The 23,243-nt window shown below is 35.3% G+C and overlaps 1 protein-coding gene across 2 annotated transcripts in view; it reads right to left on the bottom strand.

Annotated features, from left to right (window-relative positions):
- Positions 1-1,297: 1,297 nt before the first annotated feature.
- Positions 1,298-23,243, bottom strand: part of GABRA2 (gamma-aminobutyric acid type A receptor subunit alpha2) — a 61,349-nt gene continuing 39,403 nt past the window's right edge. For both annotated transcript variants that reach the window (XM_065665282.1, XM_065665283.1), the window contains exons 5-10: positions 21,550-21,770; positions 19,118-19,200; positions 16,205-16,348; positions 15,275-15,427; positions 5,823-6,025; positions 1,298-1,860 (exon numbers count right to left, since the gene is read on the bottom strand). In XM_065665282.1, coding sequence (XP_065521354.1) covers positions 1,552-1,860; positions 5,823-6,025; positions 15,275-15,427; positions 16,205-16,348; positions 19,118-19,200; positions 21,550-21,770 — 1,113 coding nt within the window. In that variant the 3' untranslated portion in view covers positions 1,298-1,551. The remainder of the gene's footprint in view (positions 1,861-5,822; positions 6,026-15,274; positions 15,428-16,204; positions 16,349-19,117; positions 19,201-21,549; positions 21,771-23,243) is intronic.

Genomic DNA, 23,243 nt, shown 5'->3' with positions numbered 1-23,243 from the left:
TTTCTCTTTGTTGTTTTTAGCACATTTCCATGTCTTAAGATACTCTTTTATTTGATTTTAGAAACATTTGTACAATTTTGTTAAACTCTGAACATATCTATTTTATGCACTATACTCAAGTACTGTACAAAACTGCAATAAATGACACTATACGACTACATATGTCTCTACTAGAAGACATCATCATAAAGGTGTATTTTTTTTTAAAGGTCAACTAATAACTGCTAATGTATGTGTGAATCGAAGTATTTTTGATTGGCCAAGTATACTAAAATCTAAATACAGTACACAATTATTACTTATGCTATGATTTATCAGGCCTTTAGGGGCATAAAGAATCTTTGCAAAGGCTCAGATGAGAAACAATTTTACTGATCAGTATTAAATGTTCATATAAAATTGCAAGTGGCAGCTCCAATTTTCTTATATTTGTGTATATGAAATACAGTTTATACCTACTGAAAATGCATGACCTTTTATTAAAAAAATAACATTCAAATCTTAGCAAAACCATTTCTAGTATACAAAGTTGTTGTAAAGTTATGTCAGCGAAATGCAAAGTTGCAATTTACAAAAGCAGCAGTAAATTTTATTTATGGACAATTTCCTGAACTTAAGTCATGATTCTTGTTTCCCTTCAAAAGAAAGCTTTCTGGGACGAGTACAGGTAAATATTTTCATGGCAGGTTTTAGGTTAACATTAAGCAAGGAAACAGTGTATTATATCACTGATATACTTTACCCTGAAAGATTTCTGAGCACTTTTATGAACCTCACAATAATCCAATTAAGAACAAAATAAAAAAAAAAACAAACAAAAAAATCCAACTTTGCTGAACCAGACAAACCTGGCTTAGCAACATCAAATAAATAAAACAGTGAAAAGAACAAGATTTTTCAGTAGCAGAAGTTGGTTGAAATTGGAAATTTGATTAACACTTGCTTTTGCCTGAAATCAATTATAAGGGTTTAATAAGAACTTCAAGCAGGACAGAAGAAACTTGTGGCTTTTGCCATATAGTAGTCTTTACTACCTCTTCAGCCTAACTAGTATCCAGAATGTTTGTGAACAGTAGAACTGTACGAGCTCCATACTTTGTTATGTACATGGATACCACTATTGTATGAAACAATTACACCTTTTTAAAAAAATTACCTTTTTTAAATGACAGTTTCTTTCATTAAAGTAGAATTACTTTATAGAAAAATATTTTAACTTTAAATTAAAAAAATACTGTTCCTAAATAATTATGTAGGATCATATCTTCATTTCATTGTACGGAGAGAATATAATTCTGTATATTTGAATCCTAGTTTAACAGAACTCTCCTGGGTATAACTTTTAAACAGCTGGCTATATTTGCCATGGGTGCTATCTGTTTACAGACCCATGAAATAACAGTGTGTCCCTCCTTTGGAGATACACCGATAAGACATCTATATACACTCTGTACATAATGGTTCACAGATTAGCAGTTATTAGTCGGACTGTACATAGCAAACAACCTATCTGATTAGAATGATTCTTAAGTCCTCAGTGCAATTCAGATTTTAGGTTGATGGTGCAAAGCCAAGTAAGACAGGCTCTCTGTTTAAATATGTAGCCCAGTACACTAAATTGAAAGTACCAAATAAGACTGGAAACACTATTCTAGACATTCTGTCAATTTTGCTAACACTGTTGAATGTTTTCTTTGCTTCCTGTGGCTTCGCTTCTGGTTTTGCCTTGTTGGGTTCTGCAGTTGTAGCACTCTTGGAGATAGTTGGTAGCACTGAGTCCTTGGTAATATTTGGAGCATAGTTGGCAACAGCCACTGCATAGGCATTGTTTTTCTTAATGACAGACGCTTTTTCTTTTTTCTATTGGAAGACAGCATGAAGTTAAATATTTAATGTGTATTTGCCAGAATAGACTTAATTAAACATCATTACAAATGTAAAGGAAACAAACGAGTATGTTAAAATAAATACTAGCAATACCATTCTGATAAATTCAAATATAAAGAAAGACACTTACAATCTACCAAAAAAGAAGGTACAGGTAACATGAGAATGCTGTAAAAGCATAGACTCTTGCACTATCAAATGCCCTACTGAAATTCTATGAGGAAGGATCTACTACTGCGATTGTAAGGATAACTGGAAAAGAGTTTTATCTCTAGCTGCTTTGTATCTGGCTCCTTACAATATAATTGCAAGATGTTTAAAATGTTCTCTGTTAAAAGAACTACAAAAAGTGAATGAGTGGACTGAAAAAAAAAAAAAAAAAAAAGGATTACCTGGCATTGTAATAAAAGGAAAATTAGGCCATCTTTTCCACGTAAATCTAGCATCACTATTAACTGAACCTCCCTTAATATACCACTAATATATAATGAAATTTCAGCAATGGTCTACATTTTTAAGAGATTCTGGAGAAATATGTGTGTGCTTACATGTATATATACATAGACACACACACTGATGTCAGAAAGAGATTGCAATTGAGAGAAAGAAGGACTCAAACCTAGTAGCTGCAAAATCAAGCTGAGAACTAGTCCAAGAACTATTTCTGTTCTTCAGAAATTATTGTTTAAAAAATGTGTAACAGTGATGAATTTGGGAATTAGAACCTAAAAAGTAACAGAATATAAGAAAAGCAGGGTGGAATTACAAGAATTTAGTGAAGTTTAGCAAAGGGAAATGAAAGTCCTGCACCTCAGGAGGAATAACACCATGCACCGGTAGAGGTTGGGACTAATGGACTGAAAAGCAGCTATGCAGAAAAGGCCCAGGGTGGACACCAAGTTGAACACAAGTCAGAAATGTGCCCTGGCTGCACTACAAAGAGTGTTGTCAGCAGGCCGAAGGAGGTGAGCATTCCCATCAACTCAGCTCTGATAAGACACATCCACAGTGATGGACCCAGTTCTGGGCTCCCTGGTTCAAGAGACATGGAGAGTGAGTCTAGCAAAGGATTACAAAGATCATTTAAAGCCCAAACCATCTGAAATATGAAAGGCTGAAAGCTGTGACTGTTCTGCCTGGAGAACAGCAGCAGGCTCAGGGGGGAGGTTTTATCAATATATATATAAATATCTGGTGGGAGAGAGTAAAGAAGACCAGAAAAGACTCTTCTTAGTGATATCCAGTGGAAGGACAAGAGACAATGGGCACAAATTGAAATACAGAATATTCTACTTGAATATACAAAAATACCTGTTTTACTGTGAGCGTGACTGAGCACTGGAACATGTTGCCCAGAGAGGTTGTGGAGTCTCCATTCTTGAAGATACTAAAACCCAGTCTGGATATGACCCTAAGCACCTGCCCCTGCTTGGGATAGGGTAATTAAATTCAATGACATCCAGAGGTCCCTTCCAACCTCAGCAGTTCTGTGTTTTTATGAGATTGTGTATTCTGTCAAATGGCTAAATTTCAGCCAAAGCCAATCCAATGGAGACACTACGTCTATAGATAGATACAGGGATGTAAAGTTAAAAGAGTATAGGCTTGAGTTTTTAAACATATGTATAGGTACACAGGCTAGTTCTGCAACAAGACTGAATTGATTCACCATTTTACAGCAATCCCAAACTAAGGAATTTCAAGTAACTGACAGGAAAGAATGGAAGAGAAGCTTATCAGGAAGCAAGGCTCTCCATATAGAATTTAGAAATAGGCAAATAAATAGTAGATTCAGTCCATCTCTTTCACAAAATACAGAATTAAACAGATGAAGAAACAGTTAACTTCTGACTGTTGTATTGGTTTGGTTTGATTTTTTGATCTAATTAAAATGGCACAAGTAAAGGAATCCATGTGAATTTTTTCCCTACAGGTACATTCCAATTTTTTACTTCCACTGGGAGGCATCTACAGAATTTCCAATTTTTGTTTTAAATTAGCTCTAATTTGATGTTTATTAGGGCCATCTACAAATCTTGATAAGATCTTCATTGTTACATGTTGTGCCCCTAATACAGTGTCTCAAGAGATGGTGTCACATAAAATCTGGGATCGGGTGGGAATTCAGTGCTGTTCCTTATTGACTGGAGTGTGAAAAAGGGCTGATCAAATCTGTTCCTTGTTCCTTCACCTGCTTTCCTGTCAGACAAATTCCATGTTGACCGCACTTAGATGGACATTTCTGTATGATGTGAACACAGATGACTGTCACTGAGGAAACATATTTCACTCTATTTGGTGAAGAGTAAGCCTGGCTTTAGGTGCACAGATGCATTCAGAAAAAATAATTGCCAAATCTAATTACAAGAAGAACACTCTAACTGATCTATAATTCTTTCCTTTCAGACACATTTACTGTGTTTTTAAAAGGTATCTGTAAAACCATTAAAGAGACCTGCATAATAAAGATGAACCATATTTTTATATGACAAACTATGAGTAAATTAAAAGTTTAGCTTTTTGTTAAGACAGTTTGAAGAAAATAGAGAACTGGGCATGTGAATTGTATGTAAATCTTCACATGGAATAGATAGTTTTATTTTTCTTGGATAAGAATGCTATCTTGCTGTTAAACAGCTGCCACTCCTAAGATCAGGGGACAACACTGTTATATTAATTTGAAGGAACAGCCAAAGTATGATCAGAGATTTTATAAGGGCTCTCTACACTATTACAATGCCAGGGTAATATGCCCATCTGAAAAGCCTGACTTGTGACATGCTGATAAACTTGTAGTGATTCTGTATCTACTTCTAGCATGAGGGAACAGACCCTGAAGCTATGGACAGCTCATGTCTTAATGGAAGCCACAGGAAATAATAAGTAATGTACTTTTTCCTCTAATTCTCCTTTGCCATTAATTGAACATTTTGTTTCTTTACGCATTGTGCATTGTGCATTCAAAGTGCTGAGAAACCACCAGTCAATTAAACATTGCTTTACATGTAATACTATCATCTAGGAAGCAAATAATATTCTACCTAATTTAAGGAGAAAGATAGAAATCAGAATATTCTTTATCACAAGAAATACTTTTCCATTGGTAGAATCAGGGACTGGGATAGGAAAAATTACATAACATAGTCAAAACAACAACTCAGCTTTAACAGTTGTTCTGTGTTATTAAAATTACAAACTGCAAAGCTTGCCACAAATTTAGGAATATCACCAGTTAATTTTGTTTATGAAATGAGAAATTCTATCAGGTGAAAATTTCTTCATGCTATCACACCTACACTACTATCAATACCAGAAAATTAAGGCATGACTGTTTTTCTGCGCACTCAGAGCAACAATGCATCATAGGTGAAGAAGTACTGAGAATTTTGTAAAATTGCTATATAAAATAGTTTAAAAATCAATGTTTATATATCATTTAGGATAAGATTCAGAGTACTGAAAATGTTCAAAACCTCTAGATTTTGTCATTAATAGTTTTTTACATATACGGGCATTCAGTATTTTTTCTTATCTTTAATTACCATGAAAATTAATATACATTATATCTCTCTCTAATATTTTCTTATTTCCAATTTAAATGGATTAAATAATAAAAAAGTGATCAACCAATAAATAGAGATTAATTTTTCTGAATAAACAGATAAGCAGTTGTATCTAAGGAGTCAAGAAACAAGTCAGTTCCCAATGTAAAAAAAGCAATGTGATTGATATATAAACCTGGAATACTGAGACCAAGTAACATTAGCTACATCAGGGCAGATATATTTTTGTTCAGGTCTGAAAATACATCTACGTTCATTTGATTTAAAACATCATATATTATTTGTTTTTATCTAGCCAATTTTATCAGAACTATGTAGTACAGCTGCTTTAGTGCAATTGAATGGAAATAGGGAAATTTCCTTAGTACTTACCTTATCATTCACTACACTTTTTCCATCCCAAGCCCATCCTCGCTTTGTGAAGTAATTTACAGTTGCAAATTCGATTAACGCAGAGAATACAAATGCATAACAAACAGCAATAAACCAATCCATAGCTGTTGCATATGCTACTTTGGGGAGTGAATTTCGAGCACTGATGCTCAATGTTGTCATTGTCAACACAGTTGTGACTCCTGCAGGGGGGGGGGGAACACAATAGTAACAATTTTACTTGGATTTTTAAGGTTAGCAAAAATACAACCCCAAAATTATTATGGTATGTTTGTGAACACAGTGGAAAACTTTCTTATCTAGGTTGGTGACAGACTGCCAGAACCTTATTAAAAGCTGCATCTTGGGTTTCCTTTGACATATTTTATTTCAATTTTGTTGTCTGAACTTCCATTTTTTTTAATCAGGTTAAGATTTTACTTATAGGAGATAGAATATATATATTTTTAGCTGTCAGTACAGGTAAGGAAAAAAAATAGCAATTCCTTAATGGAATCATAATATTTGGCAGCATTAAGTAAAAATGATTCATATGTTAATGTTTTGTGGATGGCTTCACTGCAGTAACTGCAGGTCTGGCACCCTTTCTCACTAACCATTCAGTGACATAGTTGAAGATATAAACAGATAAAGTCTTCATTCAGGTAACATGGATTTTCTTTTCTAGAACAGCATATTGAAATGTTAGGTTATTATAACTGAGTCACAAAACAAGACTTCATGACCCAGGAAGATTGTTTTTCACTGTAGCAGTTATTAAAAGCACTTCGCAGTATTTTCTACATGGTGAAGACCCAGTGGGAAGCCAGGAATCAAACTAAACAAACAAAAAAAAGATCAGAAAATAGATAAATGGGAGGAAAGAAAGAACATTTTTTTTTTTTAAATCAAGTTTTAGCAAGCAGAAATGCACAGCCACAAGCACAGTCTCCATTCCTTAGGTAAATCAGTTCTCCCTCGTGAGACTGAATCACATTTAGACAAACTGAACTATTCCCTTTGTGGCAAGCCATTAAATACGTCTCCAGAATTAAAAGCAACACAAAGCGATATACTTAGCACAAATCAACAAACCTACACTCCATTACAACAGGCAAAGCAGACGCCATGGCAGAAATATTAGTAACAGCACATCACAGCTTCAACAACTTGTTGTTGAAGGACTGTTATAAAAGGATTCCTAAGAGAAAGTAAAGGTACTCTTCCTAAGACAGATCCTTCACTGTCAGCAACCTGTCACCTGGGTTCTGCAGGATTGACCTAGCTCAGATTTTCCTTCTGCTACAAGAGAAGCATTTTTAAACTGCTGTGTGAGAGGGAAGAGAGGCAGCAATTACGCCTACTCAGACCTCTTTAGGCTTTGCAATTTCCATCCCTCCTGTGAAGAATCTCCATCTCTGAGGGTGCTACACAGGATGACAGAGCAAAGCTAAGCGGTCTCAGCCTCAGTGTTACTCTCCCTTGATAACACTTCCAAAGGCCTGTGCAGCAGGGAAAACAAGACACAGAAACAACCTGCTGAGTCACACAGTATCCAGACACCATAGCAAACATGATTTCGTAATTGCCATTTTTCAACCTCCATAACTGAAAGTAGTGGATTTAATCTGGAATCAGCCATGACACTGTTAGCCTATATAATGAAAAGGAAGCAGCTATCATACTATATTGTGTGAAAATGTGTAGACAATATATTTTGTAAAGAACTTATTCTCTCCTAACACACAACATATGGCTTAATTATTTTCAGCACCTCGGGGAAAGACAGTCTATCTTACATTTAAAATTATCACATGCAAATTTTAGCACCAGTCCTGAGCTGCAAATAAATCATTTTAATTACATGGAAGTATCAGTAAAGTGATTGTTTCTCAGAGATAAGGTGACCTTATCCACATGTAAATATATACAGTTGCTAACGTAATGTTCTGTTTAAGTCCTCCTACCTTTTAGAATAAACTAATCTTCTGGAAGCCTCATTGGCTTCTTCAGAAATTTAATTTAACTGCTGACCTTTTCTAGTCTCAATTAAAACATTATGAATTTACATCTTGTATCTTGGTACCAGATGACACTTTCTCTAAAAAGTTAAGCAAAACCACACCACTTTGGGACCCAAATGTCAGCTGAACAGCCCATTGTCAGACAATTGCCAGTGCACTTTCATTTACTCGTTCACCCTATAAATTCAGACATGTTCAAGCTACCACAGTGATTTAACCTGTGATAGCTTGAACATCAGAGTGGGAAAAAAATTGACAGAAAATTTCACTTGTGAAACCTGTCAGTATTGGAATCTCTTATATTTTTATACTTGCTATTTTTCTTCAGTCAAAAGACAGATATTTTTGCACATTATTGTTCATTTAAAACATCAGTATTATGAAGTCTTCTTTACAAAAATGGACTGAATGGAAATAACCTCCCTCCTTGTCACTGCTAAATTTGATAAGACTGAAAAATTATTAATGTGGAAGAATATGGTCAACTTTTAAAACAAAACACAATTATTTCACAAAGATTTAACTCAAACCCCATACACTGACCAGAGCAAAAACGTTCCTCTTTCCACTAATTTGTAACACTAGTGAACTAAAACTGGTATAAAACCCACTGAGTAGATTGTCCCCGTACAATGAGGTAGCCAAACAATTAGAGAAAAACAATCTGCTCTCCTAAATCATATACGACTATGAAGAGCCTAAATAATTTAACATGCTACATAAAGACTGCATGCTATCTCACTATGATGTAGAAAGACCAGTTTATAGACATGTCAAGAACTATCATCTATAGCAGATATGGCACTCAGCAGGCGCCAGAAGGACATGGCCACATACCGTCTTGTAAGAGACCATGAGTAGCCATCAATTTGTCTTTAAAAAAGATCCAAAACATAAACCATTGATGTATCTCTTCTCCAAAGAGGACCAAGCATTTTATACTTGACAGTAGATATAACCCAACATTGTACAATTTTTTTTTTTCTCAGCAGTGCATACTTATAAATGCTAAATATATTATACCAGTGCAGTTTTATCCATTCTGGAGCTATTTGACTACCTAGGATTTTTTTATGGTGCCACTTTTAAAGTGGCATCTGTTCAGCAGAGGGAAGATACCCATCTCCAGGATTCCAACACTTTTAACTCACACTAAACTTACATATGTGGAAAATACCAGCTCTGACATATTTTTGATTCCAGGACAGATGGATACCATCTAACATAAGTTTTAAGTCAGACAGCCACCTTTGGTCAAACACAACAGCAGAAGAGGTAAACTGAAAACCAAGGAATGTTTAGCTAAAAACATTCAGTGGAAATTGAAGGAGTTATCACATAAATATTAAAGTTAAAATCCTTCCATGATGAATAGTTTATGCCCAAATTTGTGCACAAAAAGTCAAGCTACTCCTTGACAGCAGCAAGCTCTTTTGGACCTTAATTTCACCTCTTGTGTATCAACTGATTTTTGTAACTTGAACAGATTTTAGTGACCTGTATCTAAAGGGGGCCTATAAGGATGCTGGGGAGGGACTCTTCATTAGGGACTGCAGTGATAGGACAAGAAGTAATGGGTCAAAACATAAACAGGAGAACTTTAGATTAGATATAAGGAAGAAGTTCTTTACTGTGAGGGTGGTGAGGCACTGGAACGGGTTGCCCAAGGAAGCTGTGAATGCTCCATCCCTGGTGGTGGTCAAGACATGGTTTAGCATGGTGTCCCTGCTCATGGCAGGGTGATTGGAACTTGATGATCTTAAGGTCCTTTCCAACCCTAACCATTCTATGATTCTATATCATGTCCTAGCCTTCTCATGTTAGAATGTAGACACATCCTTTGAAAATGACATGGTCATTTGGGTGAGATGCTTTAGTGGGAGGTGTCCCTGCCCATGGCAGGGGGGCTGGAACTAGATGATCTTAACGTCCTTTCAAACCCCAACTATTCTATGATTCTATGATTCTATACTGAATGCCAAAGGCCTAAACAGTGAGTTACTAAAGAACATTTCTGTAACAAAAGTGGTACTTCAGCTCTGCAAATAATTTGTACAAAATGTCTAAAATGTGTTCCATTTCTTATAATATCGTGCTACTCCTCCCACAATTTTATCTTTTCACCAGAACACTTTGCAAAGATACACAGGGTAGTTGAAGAACATTTCACAAAAGGACTGATAAATTGCTCTTTTTGTATGAGGAGATTAATTCAATTGCTCTATTATTTCATGTTTTCTTTTTTAATAAAAGTAATCGTGAATTTTGTTAGGCAATTAGATCACCCAGCCTGGTCCAAAACCTGAATAGATTTATAAATACAAATAACATAACAGAAAGAAAAGATTGTTGTACCTTTTTGAAAGATACAGATTGCTGCCCCATTTTATCACGCCAAGAGTAAACAGTTGGAGGTCTAAACAAAAGCTTAAAAATTCTGGAAATAGATAGTGTAATTTTGAAGTATTATACCATGACTGTGGCTACACACCATACTGTTTCTTTTTTATTTATGTAATGTATTACTTGAGAATACAATACAAAGGAAATTTACATTGATTTTGCTTAGACACTGGCAACTAAGTCTGAATTGTCCTGGGTTCAGCTGTAAGTTATTTTTCTTCCTAGTAGCTGGTGCAGTGCTGTGTTTTGGCTTTAGTCTGAGAACAACACTGATAACACACCGATGTTTTAGATGTTGCTAAGCAATGCTTACCCTGATCAGGGACTTTTCAGTCACTCATGCTCTGCCAGTGAGCAGGGGCACAAGATGCCAGCAGGAAGCAGAGACAGGACACCTGACCCAAACTAGCCAAAGAGGTATTCCATATCACAGCATGGCATGCTCAGTACATAAACTGGGGGGGCGTTACCTGGAAGGGCAGATTGCTACTTGGGTCAGGCTGGGTATCTGTCGGCGCGTGGTGAGCAATTGTATTGTGCATCACTTGTGTTTATTGTTTTCTTTTCCTTCTCCTCTTTTAGCTTTATATTCTCCCCCCTTGTTATTTCTCTTACCAGTATTAATGGTAGTAGTATTTATTTTGTATTATAGTTCAGTTACTGGACTGTTCTTATCTCAACCCGTGGGGATTCCATTTTGTCAATTCTCCTCCCCATCCTGCCTAGGAGGGGAGAAGGGAGTGGGTGAGTGATTGGCTGTGTGGTTCTGAGTTACCAGCTGGGCTTGAACCAAGACAACAACTAAAGCCAAACAGTAAGTGCTATTTACCCTAACTCTAGTAAAAGTTACATATCATTATGCCACTATTGGAACATGAGCTACCGTCTTCACCACCACTGAGCTGAGAAGACATATTAGTTTGTTTGCATCCACCACAGTCACTTAAGGTCTACAGTTTCCAGGTATGCTTGACCACTGCCTACCAGTAGTGTTATATCTACAGTTAGCAGAAATTCCCAATTAAGAAATTATAGACTGAAAGTTGTAAGTGCTGGGACAACTCTAAAGGCACAAATTATAATCAGCAACATGTGAAAGGAGAAGCAAATAGAGTTTTTTTCGACAGAATGGGAAAATATAATTTGTATATACAGAATTGTTCAAAAGGAAATGTATACATTATTGAATTACCATGTAAAAATAACCAGAAAGCAAATCTGCACTTTTCTTAGGTTTCCCTTTCTGTGCTTGTACATAGTCTGCCTATCTCAGGTCTAAATGTCTTTTTGCTTCAAAATGTACAGTAATTAATATAGGTTCAGAAAAGATAAACCAAGAGCAAGCAAAACACAGGGACAGGAAAGCAGCATAATTATATGATCACAGAGAATACAGTCCTGACAAAAGAACATGGTTATGTGAATTTAATATTCTGCTTCTTGGACAATGTACTAAAAAATAATGCAACTCCTAATTTTTGCTCTTGCCTGCTTTAGGTACCAAAGCAGGCAAAAGCAAAAATATATATATATTATATATTATATAATAATAAAACATATAATAATAATATAAATAATAATATAAATAATAATATAAATATAAAATAATAAATTATAAAAATATATAATAAAATATATATTATATAATATTATATAATATATAAACTACTATATATATATATATAAACTACAGTCTCATTCCTATTCTGTGTAAGAATTAAACCACATAGATAACTATAGGACTAAGAAAACTAATTTCTGATTTTTCTGTCACCTGCCTGTAGTGCTGCAATTCAAATATATGTGATGATTCTAAAGGTTATGGCCATTAAAAATGGAGAATTCAATAAGCTGCACAAGATTAGCTTTGCTAACATTGTTGACACTAAATGTGTAACAATAAACACATTACTAAATGAAACAGATTGCAATCTTGCACTAAATGAAAGCATTATGAACCAAGCTCATTCTCTTTCATTAAAAATGCAATCAAATGCTTTTCAAATTTATCTGCTAGAGAAAACATATTCAAGACTTAATTAATGATGATAAAACTTTCTTCTTCCATTAATTTAAAGCAAAGTTGAAACAATGTAACATTAGCCCATAATTCATTTGGGATAACTTAGGTCAACAATATTAAATAGATGCCATAAAGGAAAGGGATTAAGGAGCTCGATTGTAAAAGAAGCTTCATTCTACCAAGCCGTTAATGTTACCCTAGAACTTGAAACTATATTGCAAGAGAATAGAAAGGGGAAAGAAAAGTAACTTCTTTCAAACATTAAATAATAAATGGTAAGTGCTGTTCTGAATATCTGGCAGTTATGTTTCTTTGAAAACAACAGTACTCCAGGAGTTAGTCCTTTCCAGAACTTGGTAGCTCTCAAGAAGATACTTGAAATAAATTTCTTATTTATTCTGACAAACACTGTATCAAAACTAATATTATCTACTTAATAATATTTTAACATTTATACATTAATTATTGCTATACTATTATATCCATATACCCAGGACATTATTATGTTTATACATTATGTAGAATATATTATTGCTATATCTATATATTTATTATACAATGCAAAGACGGGTATCTAGTGACAACTCCTGATAAAAACTAAAAATTAAGTATGATCAATAAAAATGTAAAGTGAAATCTCCTACAAGTTTTATATTCCCTGCTGGAAGTATCTTATTTTATTAACTTGGTTGTGATACGGGCTTCATGTATTACTGCTGGAGTATACGTGAAAGTAGCACCCAGATGAGATTTTGAGTACACCTGCGCAACTCTAATTGTTAAGATTAATTCAGTAAGAGGCAGAAAACAGTAAGAAGCAATAGATGAACTTTGCTATGAAACTGTACCTAAATTCACACTTTTGAAACAAATTTAGGCAGGAGACCAGAAGAGTATCATAAATATAGAATCATAGAATGGTTAGGGTTGGAAAGGACCTTAAGATCATCTAGTTCCAACCTCCCTGCCATGGGCAGGGACACTTCCCACTAAACCATGTCATCCAAGACTCTGTCCAACCTTGCCTTGAATGCTACCAGGGATGGAGAATTCACTACTACTTTGGGCAACCTGTGCCAGTACCTCACCACCCTCACAGTAAAGAACTTCTTCCTTATATCTAACCTGGACTTTCCCTGTTTAAGTTTGAACCTGTTACCCCTTGTCCTGTCACTGCAGTCCCTAATGAATAGCCCCTCCCCAGCATCCTTGTAGTCCCCCTTCAGATACTGGAAGCGTGCTGTGAAGTCTCTGCGCAGCTTTCTCTTCTCCAGGCTGAACAGTCCCAACTTTCTCAGCCTGTCCTCATACAGGAGGTGCTCCAGTCCCCTGATCATCCTCGTTGCCCTCCTCTGGACTCGCTCCAAGACCTCCATGTCCTTCTTATGCTGAGGACAACAGAACTGCACTCAATACTCCAAGTGAGATCTCATGAAAGCAGAGGGGAAGAATCACTTTCTTCGACCTGCTGGTCATGCTTCTTTTGAAGCAGTGACAATTGCTTCCACTAAGTATGAAGACTAGGAGATTCACCTGGGTCTATGTGACTAGAGAAGCCACCAGCATCTTATGCTGACAATCTCATCTAGAATGTAAAAGAACATTAAGAAATAGCTCCTCAGGAGACTAATAAACAGGACACTGTTTATTATCCATATTATGCTAAACCCCCAGGAGAATAAAGCAGCAGGCTACCATGCAGGTATTACTTATTTCCAAAGAAAACACCGTAAATTAAAAAAAAAAAAACAAAAACAAAAACGAAAGAAAAGAGGTATGCAGTAAGGGACACAACATTTCATATAAACTGTCCTAATGCCTTGTTACTGCTGACACAGTAATAGAAAGTGCATTTTAAGAAAGTAAGATGTGAGACTTTTTATGGACAGACCAGTTACACTGCATTAAATGTACAGGAGAGAGTACAAGGGGCGAAGTCAGAGATATAGAAGGATTTGACAGTATATTTGCAAGGCTGGAAAATAAAAATGTGAATTTTGATGAGCAGAAATGGACACATTCACAGAAGATTTTGAAGAAAGCCAGAAAAAAAAAAAAAAATAATTTGGCTGGATAACTGCCTGGGAAAACGTGGCAGAATTCTGGTCCCACTAAAAGCACTGATCCATTTCGTCTGCCTTCAATAAGGCTCATACTAGAATCTGCAATTTTCACAATGCTTTGTGTGGCATTTTCTCTACAAGGAGAGACAGAAAGTGAGTTTGACCTATTTTTTGAAGAGTGCATAGTGTTTACTGATGACTAATCATATGATTTATGCAGCATTTCTGATGGCTGATTTCACACAGACACTGCTTTCCCTCTTTTGTTGCACTAGTCTCTTTTTCTTTAAAAACAAACAAATTAAAATAACTTTAGGTTATGCAAATAAGAAAGACATTTGTTACTTTGCTTTAATAAAGAAGAATGCAAAAATTTATTGTAAGAGAAACAACATTATTTTGCACTGTTGATGCTGTTCACTGCCTTGTAGTACATTCCAATTTGAATTAGTGGGAAGGTTTTGCCCACACTCCCAGAACAGGGTTAATTTTAAACAACTGCAGCTTGCAAAGTTCAACACATTCAAGTTCAACCAATTCAAATTTAATTTGCTTAATTTAAAAAATGCATTTAGAAATGTGCTTATCTACCAAGTACCAAAATATTATTCATATAATATCAAGACAGACATTTCAGAAAATAATCTAAATTTACTTTTTAAATAGAAACATTATTGTCTTTTTCTATTTTGTGAAAACTTTTTCCTCTCAAAAGAGTCACACATATATGGACAATTTTCTCCTAAGCACTAATTTCAAAAAAACTTCAGGATTCTCAGGAGATCTGTGAGCTGTAGATGAAACCTATTTGGACTAGAAAGAGTATCACATTCTACAAGCACACCAATTTGGATGAAAAAGGCCTTTACCAAGCATACTTCAGAAATGCTTCCTAACAGCTTCATCTGCCGCAAAGCTAACGCTGCCCAGTATACTCACCAAAAACTGTCCTGGCAGGTACAGATTCTCTGTTCAGCCAGAATGACACTTGAGAGAGAATCACAGTCATGATACAGGGCAGGTAAGTCTGAATGACAAAATAACCAATTTTTCTCTTCAAGTGAAAATGAGCCGTCATTACTGTATATTCACCTAGGAGCCACAAACAAACAAAATATAATGAAACAAAAGGTTATCATATTAAGGAAGTCCATTTCTTTGGTAAAAAAGAGTTTGGTATGTTTATGTGAACTAAATGTGCTAGGGTTAAATTGCACAGAACATATTCTGTAGTAGAAAGCATCCCACAGGATAAAAGGAAGTTTTTGAGCACAACCACATCTTATTCCCATTGAGCTCCAAGGAAGATCAGTGTTTGGGAATTTACAGAAACTCTGCACACCCTGACAAGAACTTTAGTCTTGCAGGCTTCTGCACATGAACAACATTCTGTGCTCACGCAAAGGCACCCTCAGAACTTAATCTCAATCAAAAGGCAATCAGGGGGGCCCATCACAGCCTGGCACATGTAGGAACACAGTCTAGAGTCTGGTAGACTGTTTTATGCCGAAAACATGATGGAAGGGAAAAATGGCTGAAACTTGTATGCTTCACCATTTAGTGGACAAAAAGTGTCATTTATCACATGAAATTAAACAATTATCCCAGTCTTGCGTTAAAAACATTAGGATTCAAGGCTAAGCTCCAGATACAGCGTTAAAAAAACAGTTACCGGGGACAAGATCACCTTTGCTATCACCAGTTTACTTATTAACTTGAAAGAGTCAGTAAAGTGCTGCTATGTGTTACTTGTACCATACATTATCACATTGTGCAAGTGTTTTTCAGAAGCCTTCCAACACCACCAGCAATGCCTATGTTCTTCATAGCCAAGTGAGTGCCTTTTTTGTCAAAATTACTTTTACTAACCTGTACTGGATTTAACTGTCTCTTTTCCAATTGTTTGGCCTAAAAGATCATACTGATTCAATCTTGAGCCATCTGGTGCCACCTGCACTGAATCCGAAGCATTATAAGTCCAAATGTATGTCACTTCTGAAGTTGTGTATGCATCTGTGGGAAATAAGATTAAATATTTTGTCAGAAATTTAAACAGTTTCTATTAAAACTCATAGAATTAGAAGAGCTACTTCCTTTTTTTTCTTAAAAAAAAAAAAAGCTGACACCATAAACTTATATGGGAAAAATATGCTTTGACATTTAAAATTGCTTTACTGTAGGGTAAATTCCTATTGCAGCATGGGAACAGGGCACTCCTTTGTGATCTTATCAGCCACAATTTACTGCTGCTAAATTACAAACATATCTTCTACACTGTTAAAAGAACTTGTCAGAAATCAGGTATTATATGTATCCTAAAACTCATGTAAACCAGATGAAAAAAGCATCAGAGTTCAAGACTTAGAATGTACAACATTTCTGAAAATTCATTCCTATATTGTTCTGACTTTCTTTGTCCCCGCTCTCCGCTTTGGGACTGTATCATAAGCATTTTAATATTAAATAAAATTCATACATAAACATGGGAAGTCAGGTTCAGTAATAATGCTGTTAACAAACTTGTAATTGCTCTGTGCCTTGCTCTGTGTACCCTCTTAAATTTTACCCTCTTAAATAGCATCTTTTTGTGGGACACACTGACATTAAGCAGGCTGCTTGCTCTCTCAGTACACACATTTAGCCTAGGGTCTGTCAAAATAAACTAGAATGAAAACTGTATTTTATATAGTTTATTTTAAACTAAATTTTAAATAAATGCCTCTCCCATAAGTAAAAAAGAAAATAATTTGAGTATGTGCTCCTAGTTTTTCCAGTCTAACACCCTAGCAACAAACGGAAAATGAAAGGAAAGTGGTAAACCACTGATGGATGAAACTTTGTGTTCAGTTTGATTGACTGAGACAAGTACATTTTAAGTCTTATACCACAACTGTGCTGCAGTGGGGATTAAAAAAAAAAAGAAAAAAAGAAGGAAGCAGCCACATTTCATTTCTGTTGGGCTGCAAATATTTTTTGCTTGAGAAATATCTGAAGGCCCAGAAAGAAGCTTTTTCATGCAAGTAGCCATAGATTACATGACTAACAAAATCTAGTAGGTGGGTAGCATGTAGAGATTTTTAACAATTCCCTCCAATCTTTCCAGCTTCCCACAAGAAGACCTCTGCTTCGATGCAAACCAACAGTATTACCAACAGTATTGCCAACTGCTGATTTGTCCCAATTCTCCCCACTGTTGGCTAGATTTTATGGTGAGGATAAAGAAGCTATTAAGCTATCTATTAAGCTACGTTTTTTCCAAAATGTTCTGTTTGGCTTTTCTCCTATGTATAAAAAAACACCACCCAAACAGACACTCATAACAGGCTTGTGATCCTCCTAGCAATGTAAGAGTAGCAGCATAGGAAGAGCTGCAACAAATATATGTCATTGGCAAACTTGTCTCAGCTAAATCAAAATCCTCAGGATTCCTGTTTATTTTTATGACTATTCATCATTCAAATTCTATCCCAGAGTAACAGCTGAAAAATGCACAGCAGTCTAGAAATGAGTTGTCAGTAAAGAAGTAAAATGAGTGTGAAGCTATTCTAAATGGACAGAAATAACAGTCCCTTGAACGTACACAGGTGAGTATGAGGGAAATGAAAGACAGATTTTCTAAAATCACATTGCTTACAGCTTTAATTTTCCTTCTTACCAGAAAACCAGAAATCATGGGCACAGAACAAAGAATAAATTGGTAAGCAAAAAAGACCCAACCAAATAAGGCTGCATATGAGGTTTTTTTCTTACCATACCTTATAAATCAAACATACTTTGCTGTGAACATACGTATAAATAAGTATTAGACAGCAGCTGATTTCAGCTAACATCTCTAGTGTTAGTTAAGCTGTATTATATATTATACATAAAATATTTAGGGGTGGGTAATGTTACATGATACAAATATCATTAGTTCTAATGATCTTTATCTCCGTAGCCAAGTTTTCCCCCTAGTGTGGAAGCATCATCAGAAACACAGGCTTGGTTTAATTTGCTTCAAACTCCAAGGAAAAGAGTGTGCATAGGGCCCTGACAATGTTCACTTGATTAATGCTGTCCTTAGTGGCAGCTTACCACCTGTTTTGTAACCTGTGGTGTAAAATGAGCCAGAATTTAAAGGGAATAACTTGTTTCCTAAAAAAAACATTCTCTTTCCTGGGCCCAGCAGAGAGTGTAGACTGCAGGCAAAGAAAAAAAGAAAACTTTCTGTGTACAAAATCCAGGACATAAAAATAATGTGATTCCAGTTTATGGAGAAGAAGAAAGGCTGTAGTATAGGTAAATGGAGTTAGGCTGCTCTTAAAGTAATACTACTGAGATCAAAGTTCACCGGTTTATAACATGTAGATGTGCTAAGTGAAACTTTTTAACACAAGAAGCCTTCATTGACAAAGAATCTAAAAACAAATCTCACTAATAATATAGAGAAAGTAGGTGTTTAAATAAATGAAAAAAACCCAACCCATTATTTGAAGTCTTTAATCTGCTCTTCATTAACGCTTCATGGGCTACATGCTCCCAGGCCTGCATTCATCAGTATGGTTTCAACACTGGAATAAAATGCTGAACTAGGTGTATAGTGTTTATTGTTAACTGGAGTCAAGAAAGCTTTAAAATACATTTGAAGATACCACACAAAGAGATTTTGATATATCAGGTTACAAACCTTTTAAAAAGAACCATTTTGTGTTTAAACCTCTCATGTAACAACTTGCTGAAACAAAGTGATGGTGGGCAACGTTTCGTATTCACTAACCTAGGCTATACTTATTATATACTTACAGCTGCCAAATTTCAATGGGCATGAGTGGGCATCCATAGGGAAGTCCTCCAAGTGCATTGGACATTCAGCTTGGACTGTAAGCCTAAAAGGCAAAAGACCGCTATGCATTTAAGTCAGTTAACAGTACAAGAAAATCACTTCAACAGAAATGAACAGAGTTCATGCTGTTTTAGTAGATGAAATTGAAATGTTACATTAAACTAATTAAAATTTAAATCAGTTCTTGCTTCTTCCCTTTTATGTGTTCCTTTGGAAGGCATTGACTTATCACATCAAAAACTTGAAAGAACTGACCTCAAAACTGTGAGCAAAGGCCATTTAAATGAAAACATAAGTTATGTAACCATGTAACTGCAGGTTGTTAAGAACAGTCATTTTCTTCTCATAATATTCTGAGGTACATGTGTGATTATATGGCTCTCAAAGGCTCATTTCAAAAGCACATAAATACAGTTAATTTGCCAAAGGACTGTACTCCATAGTTTCCTGGGGCTTTTTTTTCTGTTTGAATTGAAGATGTGGAAGACATAGACAAAACCCCATTTGTGTTCTTTGAAAAGATTGCCGATATTACTAATTCTGCATGTTACTTCCTATTATTATTATTATGTACATATAATCACGACAATATGTTAACAATTCATTCACTTTTGCTTCTTTTGTGAAAAAAATCCCACCAATATCCCAGTATCAAATATAGGGATTTAAAAAAAAAAAGTTTGAAGAAGGATTTTGATAGACTTTTCTTTCTTGTTATTTTTAAAACAAACAAACAAACAAACAATATAAAACTCTATTTCTCCTTCATATCTTGAAAGTCTTCTCTGGTTAGAGATTTTTTTGTAGATGTCTTCATTCCATTTCATCCAGCTTCAAAAGTCAGCTACATCCTCCTGTACTCCCAGTGGTTCACAGTCATTGTATTCTCCACCATGTTTTCCCACCCTTCTATCCCAAAATATGAAATATTACTATTCCCCCACTCCACATAAAAGTGAAGACAAGGGGCAGAGAGATGAGTCAGCAAACAGCTGAAGGTGAAAGAACATGAGCCCCTGATATAAATCACACTATGATTTTAAATATACAGATAAAAATGGCTGTTGAAAATCTAGACAATGAAAACAGTTTACACGTTAATCTCATACCCTCAGAAGCAACATACTTAAAAGTCACGAAAAAGCTTAGCTAATTCTAGCTGACATAACCAATCTTTTCTTTTCTAAAAAAAAAATTCATAATGCTTTCAAACAGTATTTCTTATTATTTATAGCATATGATTACAATGCCTTCTGGAGGAAGAGAATTTCAGTCAATTTATACAAATACAAGTGCAAATATTGATTTGAACCCAAGCAAAAATACTATAAATGGGGGTCTTTATTTCCAGCAAACCTTTCTGAACCTCTCCAACCACCACATCATTCAACATTATTACCAGTCTACCCATCAACACCCAATACTATAAGTGTGTTGTGTAGTAAATCAGGCTTAAGAGATGCTGGCACTGCTGCATGTTAAAAAAGGCACAGTACATGCTTGCTTTACAGCTCACATTTTATATTTTCCTTAGCCTGGGAATTTTAAGTCTATATTTACAAAAAATTCAATTTCTTAAATATTCTCAAAAAAAAAGAAAAAGAAAAAGAAATGAATCAGATGTTTCTGGAAGTTTGGATAAGGATTTTCCAGAAAACTCATATAGGTAACATTATTGCAGAAAGAATAATCAAAGAAGAAATCAGTCTTATACAACTGCTGCTTATGCCTATGCAAACATAATATTTATGATTTTTCATAAATTATTTTATAACCAAATTTCATACATTTTACCGTCTTTATCTTAGCTGCTAATCATACACAGGATGCAAAAAAATAAAACTCTGAGTAAAATATTGTAATTAGAGATAAAGAAAGATTTATTACAGAATAAAACATATTTTCCCTGTAGCTCTTGCTGGAAAGAATTTGAGGCCTTATTAACCCTTTCTTCTTCCTCTTTATTTTTTATTGCCACTGATCTTAATAGTAAATTTGCTTAAGGATTCACGCGTTTGGTGTGATGGGTGAAGTAGCAGGCAATTAACATATACTATTTTAATTGTTCTGAGATGGAGTTGGTAAACTTTGAGTATTCTTAATAGTTCTTACACACTGATTTCATTTGAAGGTCTCAAAGCACTTTATGCAGGTGATCAGTATCTTTTAATACATTATAGAGGCATGAAATCTGAGAAACATGTAGGAAAACTGACTCAACTCATAATCAGCCAACAGACTTGTAACAAAACTAGAAACAAAATGTGTTTTCCTAGCTTTCTTTCTGCTCGGACAGAAATGAAACAAAGGAGAGTACTACTGCAACTAATTTGTTATATTGAAAAATCACATCAAAAAATAGCTTAGGTAGAGAACAGACCAAAAGACTTACCTCATGGTGTACAAGAGAGTCCCATCATCTTGGATTCGTAAAAGTTTGTTTGGCATTGTCATGTTATGAGCCACTGACTTCTTCCCATTGTGGAAAAATGTATCTGGAGTCCAGATTTTGCTGGCCATTAAGTTGTTTAATCGAAGAATGTTCATCGGGCCCTTAAACTTTAATCTCTCATCCTTCCATCTCTGACGGAAGAAAACATCTATTGTGTATTCCTGTAACAGAATAAAGATGTGCTTGGTTTTGATGCAACAAAACATTAATCTGCTTTTTGAAGGCCAAAGTGGAAAAGCTCTACTTGCAAAAATTCCTGTGGTAAAATTGTCAAGGGAGAACAACCATCACACGAAATTGTATAATTCTGAGAATAATAAATAGGAAGTCATTTATTAAAGGTATGACATTCTTCTTCATGATTTCTAGCTGTTGTTTGTATATTGCTCCATTCCTGTCTTTAATTTATGTACCTGATGCAGACAGTATGTGTGACAAGGGTAATTTTAAAGAACACAGCTATTTTACATTAAGAGGTAAGAAAAAAATACACAGAAGAATATTGAATGGAAGAATATTAAATAGTTCCTGCAGCAGATGCACCTGAAGGAGAATAACCTATCATTTCAAGAGCACAGGAGAATGGCTGGGACTGGAAGGAAGGAAACAAGGCTACCCATAAAGGGCACAATATATTGAAGCAGAGCGATATTAAGGAAGATTTTTCCAAACAGGAAAGTAAGGCTCTGCAGTGGTATGGATTTTATTAATAAGAGTATATAAGTAAGGAACAATAGCTGATGATTAATAGGTGACACTGTCCACTGAACTTTACTCCAATGCCTTATATTGGGAAGGAAGCACAGACTGGAGGAAAGGATGTAAGCAGAAACAGACTGATGACCTAGACCAGACGTGGGTATCCCATCTGCTGGATTTTGTAGCTTTTCTAAATATACAAGAAAAAAAAAAAAAAGACCGATTAAACACTGATAATATAAATTCATCAACTAACTTCAAATTGGACCTGTAAATGCATTTAGTGGTTTGCTACTGTCAGCACAGAATACCAATTGAAAGTGGAAGAGCTTACAAACTTTATTGGAAGCAAACTGTATTCTGTGTATTTGCAAATGCAGCCTGGGTGCCATTTCAGTTTTGTTGCACAGGTGCAAAATGGACCCACTGTTTCAAAATATTAGTATGCTACAACAGTCTGTAGTATTGCAATAACACTGTAAATGCTACAGTTTACACAAACCATTTTTGAGTAAATTATCTTTGAATGAAAAAGTCCTGATAAAATACAAATACAAAATAACCAAGTGATTTCAAGAAACTTATCAGTGCCCATCACTTTCTGCTGGCTTCCTTGTGTGCTGATTAACAAGGCTTACGTTCTTTCTCAGTAAATCATATGGCAGTATAAAAGGACTGCTGCATAGACAGTGAGAGGCGACAGCCCTTTTCAGCTCCTTTGGTCTGTGAGCCAAGGAGCTGTGAGTTGCATTTTCCAGGTCAGGGCCAGGGGCTAAGACAAGCATACGGAATAAAGAAAAGAGAATCCTGATACCTGAAGGAGCATGGCAGGGAAGGAGAGAAAGCAGTTGTCATTAGGAGCTGTGACAGGTGCTTGGGGACATCTTTCTGGAATGATGTAATGGGATACTTATAAACTAATCTGACAAAACCAC

This window comes from Lathamus discolor, chromosome 1, assembly GCF_037157495.1.
Source record: "Lathamus discolor isolate bLatDis1 chromosome 1, bLatDis1.hap1, whole genome shotgun sequence".
NCBI lineage: Eukaryota > Metazoa > Chordata > Aves > Psittaciformes > Psittacidae > Lathamus > Lathamus discolor.
Note: the sequence above shows the minus strand (reverse complement) of the source record. Positions and strands in the feature narration are given on the sequence as shown.